A 17,168-nucleotide genomic window follows, 5' to 3' on the forward strand; every position below is an offset into this window, starting at 1 on the left:
AGCTTTTTTTTTTTGTTGTTGTTGTTTTTTGTAAGGCCCAACACTTTGTGTGTTTTCCAGAAAGAAAATTTAACTGATCAGTTTATTTTATTTTTCCTGGGCTTCAACCGGAAGTGGGCGGTTCATCTGCGAACCCGGAAGTCTGGGTAAACTGATATGGCCGCCGTAGCAATGTAAACAAGTTTTGTGGCCGTCTTATGGCAACGTCGGTCAACCCCAAGCGCTTCAGCCGGACTCGGGCTTGTCTGTGCGTCCTCTGCGGTCTACCCGCAGCGGGGAAGTCCTCCCTGTCCCGCAGTGTCTGTCACGCCGCGAGACGTCGCGGGTGGAGAGCCGCTGTCATTCCGTACGACGAGCTAATCCCGGGTCAGGCTTTTAACACCAGAGAGGCAGTCGAAGACGCTACGTTACAGCAGGCGGTAAAGTTTCAAATAATCTTTTTGTGTTTTTGAAATAATGTATTCGTCATTTTTTACGCATATGCATTATTAAAAATACTAATAAAATTACAAGTAATTGATACATAACGTTTGCATGTAGACATTATGCTGCAGTGCCATTCGAATATCTACTGAACACCATTGTATCCATTCATTTGGCTCCATTGTAGAATTTTTGTGTTCAGGGCAAAACCATGAAGGAAAAATCATGCTTTGTCGCCATCTGATGGAATCTTGGTGCCAAGCATCGAGGTTGAACTGAGGGGCAAGAACTTCAACACAAGGCCATAGTTTAGTCTGTCTAGTTTAATATTTTTTTTTAATGGCTTTGGCATTTTTTTTTTTTTTTGCATTTGTAGACAATAAGCCTTCTTGGTTGGGCGTATATGTAGATTTTAGCTTTTGGTGGCAGTGCTCAGTCTCAATCCCCATTGTGGGAGTACACTGTGTATAGATTTTTACATAATGGAGTACATCTTTTATACTGTTAATCTCCTATTTTTATAGATTTACTCATCCCACATGCTTGAAACATGTGCATCAGCAATTGTGGCTCGCCTTTCCCACATGGGAGGCTGTTACAAAAAGAAAGAATAGTGTAATATTCCAACAAATGCTCAAAAAAAGTGAACGGTGACCCACGATATAACTTGAGGAAACCTTCGTGCAATTTTGGGCTACCAATGTGACCATTGATGCATGTCGGTTTATTTTTTTTACCTTTTCCAGCGCACAGAGTGGAAGCTCCACCGCCATGCTGTGTTGCAGTGCATTGAGAAGTTCCTGGATAAACAGGAAATCCCGCTTGAGTTTCCCAGCGGCGTCGGCATCGACTGGGCCGCATGGGAACGCTGCGCCCGTGCCCTGCTGACGTCGCCTTTCAGCCCTGACCGGGATGACGCGGCGCCGCTTTTGTTTCTGCTGGATGACAATTTCTACTATCCAAGCATGAGATATGAAGTCTTCCAGCTGGCTAGAAAGTGTAGGCATATTTTCACAATCTGGGGAAAAAATGTAAGAAAGAGGTGGCAAAAATATTTACACATAAGTCGAAGTACAAAAAAAAATACTGATACAAGTAAAATGGTACAGAATGAAATGCACAAAAGTAAAACTGAATTTTTACTCTCAATTATATATATTACCCAATTTGATAATTTAGCTCAACGGGGATTAAAATTTAAATATGACAAAATACCTGCACAAATAAATGCAAGCACAAAGCACAACAGATACATTAGCTCACCTCTGTGTTATGCTGCCGTTGCAGACTCACTGGGTTTTTGCCAGGTGTACGCACAGTGCCACTTGGACCTGTGCGTTAGCCGGAATGACAACCGTCCTTGTCCCGTCCCCACCGGCGTCATCGAGGAGATGGCGAAGCGTCAAGAGCGTCCCAATCCGATAAAAAACCCGTGGGAGGCAAAGAGCATCGCAGTGGACACTGCAGATAAATTGACAAATTGCGACATGTAAGATGAACATATGAGTTGTATTTTTTTCCCCCCTCTTTCTTTTGCTATTCTTCAATCTGTTTTTTTTCAGACAGAAAGTGATGGAGTTGATCTCTAATGCACTCAGCGACCCACTGAGCCCAGTCGACGACGACAGAGAACAAAAGGTTTGTGTAAGACGGATCAGGAATGATGAATTTACACCATATAGTTTTTCCACAAATAGTTGCGGTTTGGCTTTTAAATTGAAAAAAAAAAAAAAAAGTTTCTCTGCATTTCTTCACCTTAGTTCATTTGTAATTGTCCTTTCAATTCCACTTTCAGTTGATATCAGTTGTGATTTGTTAGGAACATAAAATTTGCTCAAATATAGCACTTAAAGTGTTGGATTTTTACCCTGCAGGAGGCTGACCGGCAAAGATGCGCAGCCAGCGTAATTCACCAGGCTGACCAGGCCTGTCGTCGTCTCATTTCAGAGGCTATGAAAAAAGCCAGAGGTCAGCTGTCCACAATGTTATTATTTTTCATGTTGATTCATTGTATTTCATTTGAACATGCTCAGTTTTGTTTTGTTGTAACAATACTTGAGAACTGAATACATGTTTCTTTCTGGTCAATTTCTAAATGTGGGATTTAGCCAATCAGAACCACCCATTTGTGAAATTTCAGAAACTGGCGCATCGTCTCAACACATGAGGTCCTTGGCCGCTCACCTAAACGAATCCAAAGCGCAATTCCTCCAAAGGTTGCGTGGACAGTTTCTTCAGGACCCGAATTTTAGTCCAGGAGAGGATGTAGATGTGGACCGTGTTGTGAAGACGGCAGTGGCCCGTTTCGACGGCGAGAGACAAGAAATCATGTTAAAAATAATCCAGAATCATTCCGACTTTTAGCCAGTCTGTTGAAAAATGCCTTTATTATATTAAAGCGTGCCTGTGAACGTTCTCATTCATCCAGGTCATTGCATTCTCAGGACATTAAAACAATCGCAACTTATCTTAGAAGACGGTTCACCTCTCATCCGAGCTGGCTTCATCGGTTCAAGCAACGAGGCTTACTTAGGTGTGGAGAAACCAACTATTTATGCTCCAACCACAAATGTTATCATTCATCTATTAAAGACCATATATGTCATCTACTGGGAAATTGTATGTAGACTATAGGGAATACAATTATGGTGAAAGACTTAAATATTTCCAAAACAAAAAAGCTACAAACTCAAAATGATCAAATTTACCGGTAAATTAAAAAAATTCTTTATATATAGTTGTTTTGAAAGAGAGTGTAAAGTCGTGCAATTTACAATATAGACGTGATTAAAAAAATAAAGTACAGGCACAGTTAGTGTGTCGAGCTAATTTAGCTGAATGATAAAAACAAAGTATGTAAAATACTGTTAATTCACGTGTTGTTACATGCGTAGCTGCCTACGGAAAACTACATTCCTGCAAAGAAATACAAAATGGTTTACCAGGGACACTTGACATACTCCTTCATACATCCCTTCATTGCAACAGGGAAAGATAATTTGAAATTGAGTTGTAAGTTATGAGTGTGGCCATGGAACAAAATAAACTTGTATCTTAAGGCACCATCGTGGTGCATTTTATGGATGAAATTTTACCCAAATCTCCAATATCACTACATTTTTGCGAGTAGCGTATTGTGACTCGGGAGTTATTCCAAACAGAGTCACTTCCTGTGCTGCCCTTGTGCAAAATGGCAGGCAAAGTCGTACTTGTCCGTGCATGTGTGGCCGCAGACGTTGCAACGGAAGGGGTGCTCGTAGACGTGGCATCCCATGTGGATGGTGTACAGGACGTTGTCGGGAAACTGAATGTCGCAGTGCGGGCACCGCTGTGGCTCGTCGCATTCCGGCGTGGTGGCGAGCGGAGTGCCGGACCGGCTGCGGCTCGCGCACAACGCCTCGGCCTGGGTGTCCGAGCAGAGTCCGGATGCGGAGCTCCTGTGGTCCGAAGCGGAGTACTCCGTTTTGGGGGTCAAAGTCTGCACGCCGTTGGAACATGACGTGGCTCGCGCGCCCGTGACTTCCTGTATCACAATGGGCTTTTCGTCACCGTTCTGAGTAACGTGAGACGGCTCGGAGTGGAGGTCGCCCGGCTGCAGTGAAGCCAGCTGCTCTAGCGGGTTGCTAAAAATGTTCGCTCCTCTGTTGAAGTCACTCTGCAGCAGCCTGGGGGGGTTCCTGTGCTCAGCCATGTTCAGATGGTGGTGATGCTTGTGAAGCGCGTCGCTGGCGTAGTCCGACTTGGGCGGCGGGGTGAAATTGATGAGCAGGCGTCTGCCGAAGCCCAGCGAGCCGCTCCGCTTCTGCAGGGTGGCCAGGCCTCGCTTGCCGACGAAGGGCGGGCGCGCCACCCGAGCGGGCAGCTGCTTGTGGCGCCGGCGGCGATGGTGCGACAGGTTGCTGCGGTCGCTGCAGCGGAAGGCGCACAGGTCGCACTTGTACGGTTTCTCGCCTGTGTGCGAGCGCATATGGGCCTCCAGGTGCCGTTCATACGCCGAGGCGAACGGGCACAGCTGGCAGCGGTGCGGCTTTTCTCCTGCCAGACACAAGGGAGGGGCAATTTATGACAAATTACTTTTAGTATTACTGCATTTCAATGTGGAAAGACAGATTTGAGTTCTTTCGGCGTTCCCATGAAATGACTCACAAAGTCAATGCACCACTGAATGTATTAAAAAAAAATTTTTTTGTTGTTGTGTTTTTGTTTTTTTTTTAAACACCACCGCTCTTTGGATGCAAGAGCACTGGGTGAGAATGTAGCCTGCCGTGTTAGCTTGTTAGGCTATCCGCCAACTAGTAAACGACTGGTTATGCTAGTTCCGGTGGTCTGACCTGTGTGGATGCGAATGTGTTCTATCAATCGAGCCATGCCCTTGTTGGCGTAGCTGCAGAAGCTGCACTTGTATTTGCCATCGCACGTCCTCTCCAGGCCGTCCATTTGCACATCCGAGCCTTCCTCCACGGGCAGGCTGACCTCCACCGACGGGGGGTCCAGACCATTGTGTTCACTCCTCGGGGCTAGTAGTAGGAAAACAACGTTACTAGGAAGACACTAGCGCTAATACTGCACTGAAATGTATTACAAAGAGGATACTAGTATGTGAACTTTAACATGGATATCAAGGGAAAACGACTAACTGTGCAAAGTGCTTCCTCCACATCCATACCTGGGTCCTTTTCCTCACAAATCGAGCCCGAGATCATGTTGACGTGTTGCGTTTGCTGTGTCAGGTACTCTTGGAATTCCCTCACGAAATCCACGGGTTCCGTCTTTATCTCTTCCATCGTGCTCGTCGTTTAGCGCTGCGACTTGACGAACATGCCCCAAAAAGGACACAATGTGTCGACTATAAAACAGACGTGCTTCAAACAGCACTTTCAACCGGTGAGATGTTAGCAACTTGGCTAACCGTTAGCACGCCATTTCGAACCTTCGCAGCGGTCCTTCCTTCCACTCTAATGTCGTCCATTGAGTCTCTTTCCCTCTACCCTCTCCTATGACATAACGTTTAATTTTAATTATTCTAACAGACACGGTTAGAATAATGTATCTCATTAGCTGGCAGGCGAACGTTTAGCAGCTACCAGTTGTTTCCCAACACGCCTTTGTAGTCCGTTTCGGTAGTGTTGTATTCAAAGACTATAAGAAATTGTAACAACTATATTCATAAAATGTTCACCTGAAGCCCCAGTTCTATTCAGAGCATTATACAAACGGTTTCTTTGTGTTTATATTTTGTAGGAAACAAAATAGCCATATTAATAAAATACCTTTGTCATGTCATCTTTGACAGTAAGTGATCCTCGTATGCCCGATGGTTTTTTTAAATGCAACATCCACCTGATGTGACGTAGGCATGTAAACATTGTGTAACAAGTCATGGCCGCCGTGTTGGTAAGGACTTTGTCAAAGGTAAGTCTGTGAACGGTGACTTCGCGTCATTACATGCCAAGTATGTCTGATTTTGTAAATTTCGTTAAATTCTCACCTGCACTAGATGCCTCTTACGTTAGCAACGTCGCAAAAGCAATTAGCAGAGATGCTAAAAGCTAGCATTGAGAGTCACATGCTGTTGTTGTTTTTTTTAACATATGCAATCTTTCCTTACTCCGTTAGACAAATGGAATGTGATAACGGGCTAACCGTTAGTTTGTTATCACATTATAGGGATTTTTAATAGTGGACTCTGTAATTCACATTCTGTATGGGGTAGTTTCAAGTTTGCTTCTCGGCCATTCGAGGTGTTGCAATTTCCAAACTGCCAAGTCATTTATTCTCTCACAAACTGTAAAGCGTGTCACATATTACATTGGAAAATGTTGGCATTGCTAAATTTTTGCAGGCAAAAGTGTCTGGAATGATTTTCTGTCTGTTGTCTAAGTCTTGCAGAAAGCTCACTCGGTCGTGGGCGGGATTCCAGCCAGGATGGAGGAACACGTCCACCAAGTCTGCCCTGGATGTGGACTCAGTGCAGACGAGCGGCGTGGTGAACTTCCCTCCTCTCCAGTCATTTTCTGAGGAGGAGAGTATGATGAGGGAATCGGGTGAGCATAATGATGTAATTTTCATATATACATGAGATACACGTGTTTGGAACTACCGTTGTGGTCACAGAATTACTTCAACTCATAACTCATAGCACCACTGCAATAATATTAATGCAGAGCCCATTAATTGTTTCTGTGTGTTTTGACAGTGAAAAAGTATGCACAAGAACGTATCGCCCCCTTTGTGGCAAAGATGGATGAGCAATCTAACTTGGACGAAGCAGTGATCACGTCTCTATTTGAGCAGGGTGTAAGACGCCTTCTTTCTCCCATGAATCTTTCTGAAATGAGGAATGGTGTGAGTTGCACAATGCTTTTTATTCCTTCTTTCATTCCGCCGGGCAGCTCATGGGCATCGAGATCGACGTGGAGTACGGCGGCACCGGCTCAACGTTCTTTTCCTCCATCCTGGTCATCGAGGAGCTGGCGAAGGTGGACGCCTCCGTGGCCGTGCTGTGCGACATCCAGAACACTCTGATCAACACGCTCTTCGTGCAACTGGGCACTGCGGCACAGAAGGAGAAGTACCTCAGCCGGTTGTCTACCGACATGGTGAGACATTTTACATTTATTGCAATTGAAAAAACACTGCTGATACGTTCAACTGACACTATTTAGCTTCTTCAGATATGAGAATTTTGTTGACCATTATTAATCATATGAGGATGTCCACTCCTATAGAGCTCGTGCACGTGACGTGACCATTTTCACGGCGCCACATTGCCGTTCAAACAGATCGGCTCGACATTGTGGGAGACGTTGAACCGGAGGAGAATATTTCCAATACCTGTGACCTGTCGTGCTGTCGGTTGTCACAACAGACGAGACAGATATTCAAAGAGATCATTTTATGGAATACCAGCTGAAAAGATCAGAAAATATCGATGGATTTCGGCAATTAAATGTGATGGATGGTGGCCAACCAAAATCCACACACGCCTCTGTAGCGATTGCATCATTTCAGGTAGGAATTATTCTTCTCAATCTCAAATTACCAAGAAGTATTTAGAATGCCAAGTTGGCTCATTTGAGAACAATGCGTGTTAAAAGAATGTCTGTCGCAGAGGTTTACAGAGGTAAAGTGTGACCGCAATCGCTTCCATGTACGTTCCATGGAGATAACTCCGTCCTCTTTTTTTTTTTTTTTCCAATCATCGTTAATGAATGCGAGTTTGTGTAAAACCAGGGGTCATATATTTAAATATTGGTATTTGTATTGAATACTAGCTGAAAAGATCGATGGATTCCGGCAAAAGTTAACGTGTGGCCGAACACACTTCCGCGTTCACAAGCCGTCAAAACCGTCACTATGTGGAATTTATTCCTGATTGAGAACAAATCCAGCAACAAAGTATTCGTATGCGTCCAGACTTTTATACGCTTTCAAAGTTTTCTGCGTACGACTTACTCACCAGATCCGTGTGTTTATCCGGTTGTCCAAGATGAGCGGAAGCGAATAAACAGTCCAATTTCTTATCGGCGAAAACATCGATTTCGGGATTAAATACGGGTCCACTATGCCGAGTGTATCTAATTTTTCCACGTACAATTGTATATTTTCACCTTTTAAATGTCTGACAGTATCGGACAAGACTCTGCGTCGTGCTACAAGACATATTTCCGTGTCGTCTCCAACCGACTTAACATTGAGCAATTTTTAGCTTGACCGGCAATATGGCAAGGAAAACAAAAGTCACGTGATTTTATGACGTAGGTGCACGAGCTCTACACCTTTCTGTGACTCTTCCGGTCTCTCAGTCGGCACGTTCCGAAGTGCATTTTCCCAGATTTTTCTCTCACGCAGATCGGCAGCTTTTGCCTGTCCGAGGCCGAGTCGGGTAGCGACGCTTTTGCGCTGAAGACCCGTGCGGAAAAGCACAAAGACTACTACGTCATCAACGGGTCGAAGATGTGGATCAGCAATGCGGAACATGCCGGCGTGTTCCTGGTGATGGCCAATGTGGACCCCTCAGCTGTGAGTCGCTCCAGCCCTAAATAAACTCATCCCCTTTTCAAGGAACAAAAAGTTGAATTGTCAGAAGTTCCGAGGCTTATGATTTGCGATTGACAGGGTTACAGGGGCATCACTTGCTTCATCGTCGACCGGGAAACGGAAGGCCTGGAAATCGGCAAGAAGGAAAACAAACTCGGCCTGCGCGCGTCCTCCACCTGCCCACTTAATTTTGACAACGTCAAGGTCTGAACTCGAGACCTGCTTTGGCGCCAAATGAATCTCGTGACCGCTGCAAAAATTGCACCCTATGTCGTTCAGGTGCCCGAGAAGAACATCTTGGGCCAGGTCGGTCACGGGTACAAGTACGCTATCGGGATGCTGAATGAGGGGAGGATTGGAATTGCAGCTCAGGTATTAAAAAAGAAAAATTACGTTTAAAAGAAAATCTTATAAAATGAGTAATTTTTTAATGTTAACTGTGTTATAGATGCTCGGTGTTGCACAAGGTTGCTTTGACCAAACGGTTCCTTACACAAGACAGAGGAAGCAGTTCGGAAAACGGATCTTCGACTTTCAGGTAAATTTGATATAAATATTCAAGGAGACATGCTGCATTTTATTTTTATCCACTATGTAATTCTGTTGTCATGCATTTCATGAACACAACAGATGAGTTATTGGAAGGGCGACTGAATTTCCCCCATGGTGTTGATCAAAGTGTCTGTTTTTCTCTCTGCAACCATTCGCCCTTCAGGGTATGCAGCACCAAATCGCCCACGTGGCGACGCAAATCGAAGCCGCCCGCCTGCTGACGTACAACGCCGCCCGTCTGAAGGAGGCCGGCAGACCCTTCATCAAGGAGGCCTGCATGGCTAAATACTTCACGGCGGAGGTGACGCCTCACGCTTCCTTAGCCATTCTTGTAGAATGGACTCGTGCAGTCAAACATTCCGGGTCAAACGGAACATTTTTGTTATTGGCAACAATGGAAAGAGTCTTTTTTTTTTTTAACTGGAGTGGCATAAAGTTGCTGTTTTAAATCACCTGGTTAAGACCAAGAAAATGCAAAGTATAGGTAACACGGGCATTGAATTTAGGCCAAAGTGGTCAACTGGTGTTTTTTTGTTCTTGTCTTCATCAGGTTGCCACCTTGACGACGTCCAAATGCATCGAATGGATGGGAGGGGTGGGCTTCACAAAAGACTACCCAATAGAGAAATACTACAGGGACTGTAAAATTGGTACGTACGTGCACAAAAATGCTGGCAATACAGCAGGAAAATACGAAGTGTTTTCCGGCATTAGTGAACCGCGCTTTGGGATTGGACCAAAATGACAGTTTTGAACGTTTGTCTTCCGATACAGGTACCATCTACGAGGGCACGACAAACATCCAGCTGTCCACTATGGCCAAATTCATCGATAAGGAGTATGACGTTTAGGATTCTGTCCAACTGTAACCCGTCAAATTGCACTACCAAGACTGCCACGTTACACTCCCCACATTCATTATTGCGTGCGTCACGTGACTTTGGAAAGGACGATGGAGTTGTCTCCCCGCATCCCTACAAGACATGGATTTGTTGTTACATTTTGCCATTTCTTATGTCCTTCTTTGTGGTGCACTGATGTCAATTTGTATGGATATTCCAGTTATGATCATTTGATTATGCAGAAATGTACCACCACAGCAATGGATTCTCTTCTTTTTAATGTTTCTGTGCCTTCGCGCTAAACCAACCTCATTAAAGTAAGAAGACTGTTAGTATAATTGTCGTGGTTTATTTACCTAATATTAAAAATACTGGAAACGGCTTTGGGAAAGCTCCACAAGCTAATATTTCTCTGATGTAAAGCAGTTATGATTGTTTGCCTTGCTCGTGCTTGAAAACATGAAAATGTTTAATCTATGATTGCACAAGACAAGTAAATCCCTCCTCCCTTCTCGTGCAATGGATTATTCCATCTTCTTGTTGCGCATGTGTATACTTGTTGATCAAAGTGGGGGAAAAAGGGTTCCCCAGCCACCTGTCCTGTTTCCCCGTTGTCCACTAGAGCGCAGCATTCTCCCACTTCACGACGGACAAACTCGGAGCAGTCAATTACGTTCAATGACTGGCCTGTCACCTCTAATGAGCTTCCCTGCCATATATGCGCTTCACATTAAAAAGAAGAAGAAGAAGAGCCTGTTATGAATAATTGACTCACTTCTTTTATTTTCGGGTGGGACTGATTCAATTTCTGTGTGAACACACTGAAGCACATTGCAATAACTGGCCACTCCTTTAGGTACAACATTTTTTTTAAATTTATATTGATTTATTTGCTTATTTATTTTTAACTGTAACTCAATATTTTGTGTGATTTTTTTACGTCAGCCTGCAGCAGCTTCCACCCGTATGAGATTGCTCTCAAGTCAAAGTCGAACAGCGCGATTTGCTCTTATTAGATATGACTGAACATTGATTTTGTAATGGAGGTGTTTGAAAAGCTCCAATGTTTATTTTAAAAATGTCTTGGCTGGATGAATCGCGACTTCTCGAAGGCCGCACGTGGCCCGCAGGGCGGAGGTTGCCCACCCCTGCTCTTATTGGCTAAGTGGCTGTACTTTTGGGTCCCCCCCCCCAAAAAAAAAAAAAAAAAAAAAACCTTTTGTATTCCTTTTGGTGTCTATTCTGGTCTCAGTGTAGACTCCAAGCCCATTTGCTCGCTGCACTGGCCAATCACGTGGATCCAGTGTGTTTTAAGTGGGCTGTCATTTTTCATGTCATCACTACATCTTCATTGAAGACAGGCACAGCATTTTTATCCCTCTCTTCAGCACCACTGAGAGCACATCTTTTGGATACTTTTTTACTTCTGCAAGGCTGCTGCTGCTGCTGCTGCTGCTGCATCAGTTCTTTCTTTCAACTTTTGAATTGTCACATTCTGATGGTGATTCGGGTGCGGAACTAAAAGGGTGATGGCAGACCCTGACGTGCAACAAGAGACGCGCCAGTCTGCCAAAGACTCCATCAAGTTCTCCATCAAGAACCTGCTCAGCATCGACGATCACCACGGCAACAGCAAGCCCACCAGGCCCAGAGGCTTCTTGGAAGGCAGCTTCTTCTCCCGCCTGGCTGATTTATCGCTACCCCGCCTGGAGCTGCCCTCACAGCGGCTTGGTCTGCCCTCAGCGTCTCCTTGGTGGTATCCTTACATGCTTGGTGCTCATCTCAAGGCTCGAGGTACATCATATTACCTTCAATTCCCCTGAACACTTGTGTACAATAGTGCCATGGAACTTCTAAAGCATCTTTTATTTATTTATTTATTTTCATTGTATGTATTACATGTTTATGCACTACCCCATTCCCAAAGAAATCTTATAATACTGTAATTTGTATGTATATATAATATATAATAATATATAATGTATAATATAATAAATCTGTTATCAGATCTAATCCAGATGAAACATCTTCAAATCTGTATGGGTGTTTTTCACTCCCAAAATATTATTATTTTTTTTTCCAGATTACAGTATAAGGTAAGTAAGTATCTTAAAATATACTATCCCAGATGTTCTAAGTATCAATTAATCTAGTGGTGAGAGGGAAAATGAACGTTGTCAATAAACTTTTTGAATAAAGAGTATTTAAAAATATATTAATTTAAAATACAATTAATCTTAATCATAAAATCAGAACCACCTTTGATGACAAATTAAGTTATGCCTGTCATGAGTCATATTAATGCAGCCCTTTAACAGGTGAATTAATTTTCACTTGAATATTCTTACTAATCGCAATAGAAAAAAATACACTGAATAAATTATAAATATAAATGCGTATAAATACATTTGAACAACATGTAAATACGAGTAAAATATTGATTTGATGTGATGGGCATGACGATTGTCGTGCAAATATTCACGGCATAAGTAAAACGTAAAGATTGAGGTGGGTATTCACTATATCGCTTACAAAAATTCAAAAAAGGGAAACATGCAATACGTGTACAATATACCATGGTATTGTATTATTGAAATATTTTACAATATATTACATTTTATGTCATGACTTACCTCACTTTTGTGTGTGGCATTCATTTTGAGAGTTTGCACATAACTATGAAGCCCTCTTTTTTATTCTTTTTTTTTTTTATTTGTTGTTGTTTTTTTTTCAGGTTCAGATAAGGATGAGCTGTTGTTGCACGACGGACCCTCGCCCGAACCCCCGAAAAGCGAACCGGACGCCAAAGAGGAAAGCGCAGATGACGACGAAAGTGACCCGGAGGAGCCAAAGAAGGACGCCGATCCCGGCGAGGACGACTGGCGAAAGAAGCCCGACGACTGTGACGGGAAGCCGTGCAGGAAGAAGAAGACTCGCACCGTGTTCTCCAGGAGCCAGGTGTTCCAGCTGGAGTCCACCTTCGACATCAAGCGCTACCTGAGCAGCTCGGAGCGCGCCGGCCTGGCCGCCTCGCTGCGCTTGAGCGAGACTCAGGTGAAGATCTGGTTCCAGAACCGCAGGAACAAGTGGAAGAGGCAGCTGGCCGCCGAACTGGAGTCGGCCAACCTGAGCCACGCGGCGGCGCAGAGGATGGTGCGGGTGCCCATCCTCTACCACGACCACGGAGCTCCGGAGGCCAGCGGAAGCGCGCCGGGGAGCTCGCCCGGCGGCCAGGCGCCCATCCTGGCCTTTTCTCACCACATGTACTACCCCCACCCGGTTCCGCTACTGAGGCCTGTTTAACACGCTCAATTTGCCGGCAACTTGAAAAACCTTTGTACATATTTTCAAGTTCTGTGTCTATTTTGTAGATTGACCACACGTGACTTTCTTTTATGTCCAATATATGCATCTCCATTATAGGGACAATCTATATTGTCTCGATTGCTTCAAAGTGTTTGAATATATTTTTCATGTGCAAGATTGTACATAATGTATTTTTAAGACCGTGTTCGTGGCTGTTTTGTGGGATTAAATACTCTGACATTCCCTTACTTGTGCAATAGAATTGTTGTGAGGCTCGTGATTTACTGCAGCAAACAAACATTTTTTTCTCTTTCTTTTAACACAAAGGAGGTAATTGTGGCAAAGTAAACCAAGGAGCCCAATATAATACGTCTCTTTTATTCTGACCGCAATCTTGTATGTTGTCCCAGTAAAGTTGTTGTTGCCAAAAAAAAAAATACAGACTTGTGATGTATTCGGAAGAATTTACAAAGAGCAAAGGATCAGAATCATTTATTATTCATTTGCATTTGTCTTCTTAACGTATACAAGTTGCTGCATGATTAGACCAGACTAAATTAATACGTTGCGGTTCATTTTATTTTGGGGAGTTAAGGGAAACCGGATGACCCTAACACGCATGCGCGAGACATGCCAACGAGAGGTTCCGGCAACACGTGACCTGTGCAGGGACATTGGAAGTACTCCTTCGAATTAAAACTATCCAATCAACGCGCAAGCGGGAATTTGAGCATTTGGTTTCAGCCAATCAGCAGCAGCTTCAAAGCTGTCGCCTTCCGGAGTCGGACAAAAGCAGTTAGCCGAGTGCACACCATTCCGTGGATATTTACGTGGTCTTTGCTCAGAATCTGCGCAAAGAACCTAAATTAATCTAAATGAAAATATCTTTTTCTCTGTGAAGCGTTTTCAATATACTTGCAAAGTGGAAGTTGGTGACGCCACGGTGAGTAGAACGTGCCGGTTTAGCTTTCGGTTAGCTTCCGGCTAAGGCTAATACCTGGTTGTGATGTTTGAGAATGAACAAGATTTTTGCTTGACATATTAATATTACCAACGGCTGCACAAAACCTTTCGCTTAACTTCATTTGAGACACATTCTTCCGCGATATTAAATACAAACGCTTTGTACTTCACGGAAATTTCCGCCATTTTGTTATGGAAGAAGCTAACGACAGTTAAAAATACCTTCTGAGTTTTTTCATTTTACCTATTAATTACAGTTTAGGCAAATGACAATTTAATAAATGCCTTATGGGTTTTTTATTTTCCCCTCCTGAACAGTTTTCCCCACGTTAACCATGGATTAACACCCAAAGACCTAGTATTTATTTATTTACAGCTGCAGTAACAAGACAATAAGTCAAAGCAGGTTTAGTTTAACATTAATAATCTTTAAAGATTTTATCTAAATATTCAACAGTCAATTCTAAAAATAGTCGTCAAGCTGCATGGCTTTTCTGATTCACGTCTGCTGCCGTCTTTCTCTCTGTTCTCATGTGAAGTTGTACAGGTGAAGCAAACAAATCTCGAGCTTGGAGGCAGGTCAAATAGTTCTCAACTTGTAGATAAATCTGTTTTTGCACCACAGAAATGGGCACTGTGTCTTGGGCAATGTTTAGAAACACTGAGTTTGCAATGTGAAATTGGTTGCGCGCTTGTCTTGTTGGAAATTCAACTCACTCATCGAGGGGACTCAGAAGTGAAAATAAAGTGATTTAATTGTTAAGTTGGCAACACTTACAGTCCTTTTGGAAGATAGCTCTTCTCTGTTTGCAAAGATGTTATTGTAAGAAGTGAATGTCAGAAATAAACCGCCCTGTTGACAAAAAAAAACAATGCTTTATTGTGTGTAGTTGAAAGTGATCCCCCCCCCCCCCTTTTTTTTTTTTTCACCCACAGACCATGGTCTCCAGTGAGTACAAACTGAACCAGGTGCCAGAAGATGGCATCACCGCCGTCAAGTTCAGCCCCAGCAACGGAAACTTCCTGCTGGTGTCCTCCTGGGACTGCACGGTCCGATTGTATGACGTGGTGGCCAACAACATGCGCATGAAGTACCAACACACTGCGCCTGTTCTAGATTGTGCTTTTTATGTATGTAGCAGGTGTCACGTTAACTAACTTACGTTAATATTTGAGTTTTAACATGTTGTTGTAAGAGCACAATGTCCTCTCCCACAGGACCCGACGCATGCTTGGAGTGGAGATTTGGATACTAATTTAAAAATGCACGACTTGAACACAGACCAAGGTAACATGTTGACCAAGGTTATTGTATAATAGTTTGTGACTGTGGTCAAAATTATCCAATCACATGCAAACTCATGTTAATTCGGAATCGGCACACACCTGAGTTCACATGTGTTACTTCTGAGCACAGCCTGATATAAAAGGGTGTGCACATATGTGCAACCTTAATATCTGTGGTTTTCTCTCTCTGTTGTACAGCCTAGAGGTCACTGGTGGAATTTTTTAAAAAATGATTTATCTTGGGGTTACCTTTTAATATTACTAATTCCTAGACTTTGAACAGGGGTGTGTAGACTTTTTATATGCACGCTGTAGGTTGTCTAGGGTATATGCTGTGGGTTTCAATAAAATAAAATGTTTTTTCAGACACCATAGTGGGAAAGCACGATGCCCCCATTCGCTGTGTCGAACACTGCCCGGAGGTGAACGTCATGGTGACGGGCAGCTGGGATCGGTCAGTCCGACTCTGGGATCCGAGAGCCCCCTGCAACGCCGGCACCTTCACGCAACCCGAGAGGGTACGACATCATTGGCTCGTCGTGGCGCGCGTAACCAAATGTCCGCGTGTGTCTGAGTATAGATTTTTGCACTTGTCGACCGAAGGTGTACACCATGTCTGTGGCGGGCGACCGGCTGATCGTCGGCACGGCAGGCAGACGCGTGCTGGTGTGGGACTTGAGGAATATGGGCTACGTGCAGCAGAGGAGAGAGTCCAGTCTCAAGTTTCAGACCCGCTGCATCCGAGCCTTCCCAAACAAACAGGTGCCAGGAGAACAACCTGTTGATTCACTTGCTGTCTTTGTCATTGTACCAAAACTGACCGGTGAGAGGGAGTTTGGTACCGTCCAGTCGGCTGGAAAATACAAAGATGACGAGCATTGCAAGATTTGGAAGAAGCTGGGTTGATATCGACATTGTGGTCACAAACCTTTCTCTTCGTGTACAGGGCTACGTCTTGAGCTCCATCGAGGGTCGTGTGGCCGTGGAGTACCTGGACCCTAATCCGGAAGTCCAGAAGAAGAAGTATGCCTTCAAGTGCCACCGACTGAAGGACGGCGTGGAGCAAGTCTACCCCGTCAATGCCATCTCCTTTCACAGCGTGCACAACACCTTTGCGACAGGTACAACGTAGTTTGTATACATTATTAAAAATCGTTTGCGCTGAGTGCGGAACCAAAGTGTCATGTTTTGCCAGAGAACGCGGAACTCTTAACACAATAATTCCCAACCACTGTCCTTCTCTTTTCTCCTTCCAGGCGGTTCTGATGGCTTCGTCAACATTTGGGACCCGTTCAACAAGAAGCGCCTGTGCCAGTTCCACCACTACCCGACCAGCATCGCGTCGCTGGCCTTCAGCAGCGACGGCGGCCTGATCGCCATCGCCGCGTCCTACATGCACGAGATGGGCGACGTGGTCCATCCGGAAGACGCAGTCTTCATCCGCCACGTCACCGACGCCGAGACCAAGCCCAAGTGAGCTACCCTGATCTTTGCCTCTCCACTTTTCAACATCCAATATCAACATTTGGTTGCCTCCATTTCTTTCTTTTTTTTTTTTTTTTTTTTTGAAGCCTTTATCTACTGGCATCCAGTGTAACTTTTATTGAAAGTTGTATTTCTGTCACTGTTGTTGGGCTTCTTCTGCTGTGCGCATCTGTTTTTGTCTGTAATGCCTTCGTTTCTTTAATAAATAAAAAAACATTGCTCATTTTTACTTGGGTTGCTGTTAGGTCTTCTGTCTGGTATGTGTGGTGG

At 44.1% G+C, this 17,168-nt stretch overlaps 5 protein-coding genes across 5 annotated transcripts; 4 read left to right on the forward strand and 1 right to left on the reverse strand.

Moving 5' to 3' along the window:
- The first annotated feature begins 114 nt into the window (after window positions 1-114).
- LOC133495730 (L-seryl-tRNA(Sec) kinase-like) lies at window positions 115-2,834 on the forward strand. Its single transcript, XM_061810666.1, has 6 exons — window positions 115-419; window positions 1,170-1,422; window positions 1,711-1,912; window positions 1,986-2,061; window positions 2,298-2,391; window positions 2,564-2,834. The coding sequence occupies exons 1-6, from the start codon at window positions 198-200 to the stop codon at window positions 2,785-2,787; spliced, it is 1,071 nt and encodes a 356-aa protein (XP_061666650.1). The 5' UTR covers window positions 115-197; the 3' UTR covers window positions 2,788-2,834.
- Window positions 2,835-3,217: 383 nt separating this feature from the next.
- LOC133495729 (zinc finger protein Pegasus-like) lies at window positions 3,218-5,553 on the reverse strand. Its single transcript, XM_061810665.1, has 3 exons — window positions 5,090-5,553; window positions 4,755-4,940; window positions 3,218-4,458 (listed from the first exon to the last, which is right to left on the reverse strand). Exons 1-3 carry the CDS (start codon window positions 5,205-5,207, stop codon window positions 3,587-3,589), a joined length of 1,176 nt encoding a protein of 391 aa, XP_061666649.1. The 5' UTR covers window positions 5,208-5,553; the 3' UTR covers window positions 3,218-3,586.
- A 103-nt stretch (window positions 5,554-5,656) lies between these two features.
- On the forward strand, window positions 5,657-10,480 carry acadsb (acyl-CoA dehydrogenase short/branched chain). The gene is made up of 11 exons (XM_061810664.1): window positions 5,657-5,835; window positions 6,305-6,467; window positions 6,620-6,720; window positions 6,816-7,022; window positions 8,275-8,445; window positions 8,542-8,667; window positions 8,743-8,835; window positions 8,912-9,001; window positions 9,179-9,316; window positions 9,566-9,665; window positions 9,790-10,480. The coding sequence occupies exons 1-11, from the start codon at window positions 5,803-5,805 to the stop codon at window positions 9,864-9,866; spliced, it is 1,299 nt and encodes a 432-aa protein (XP_061666648.1). The 5' UTR covers window positions 5,657-5,802; the 3' UTR covers window positions 9,867-10,480.
- Window positions 10,481-11,386: 906 nt separating this feature from the next.
- On the forward strand, window positions 11,387-13,160 carry LOC133495844 (homeobox protein HMX3-B-like). Its single transcript, XM_061810861.1, has 2 exons — window positions 11,387-11,651; window positions 12,592-13,160. Exons 1-2 carry the CDS (start codon window positions 11,387-11,389, stop codon window positions 13,158-13,160), a joined length of 834 nt encoding a protein of 277 aa, XP_061666845.1.
- Window positions 13,161-13,897: 737 nt separating this feature from the next.
- Window positions 13,898-17,127, forward strand: bub3 (BUB3 mitotic checkpoint protein). The gene is made up of 7 exons (XM_061810314.1): window positions 13,898-14,106; window positions 15,063-15,257; window positions 15,345-15,414; window positions 15,780-15,931; window positions 16,017-16,175; window positions 16,360-16,534; window positions 16,670-17,127. Exons 2-7 carry the CDS (start codon window positions 15,066-15,068, stop codon window positions 16,888-16,890), a joined length of 969 nt encoding a protein of 322 aa, XP_061666298.1. The 5' UTR covers window positions 13,898-14,106; window positions 15,063-15,065; the 3' UTR covers window positions 16,891-17,127.
- Window positions 17,128-17,168: the final 41 nt, after the last annotated feature.

The sequence above is a fragment of the Syngnathoides biaculeatus genome, chromosome 22 (genome assembly GCF_019802595.1).
Source record: "Syngnathoides biaculeatus isolate LvHL_M chromosome 22, ASM1980259v1, whole genome shotgun sequence".
Classification (NCBI taxonomy): Eukaryota; Metazoa; Chordata; class Actinopteri; order Syngnathiformes; family Syngnathidae; genus Syngnathoides; species Syngnathoides biaculeatus.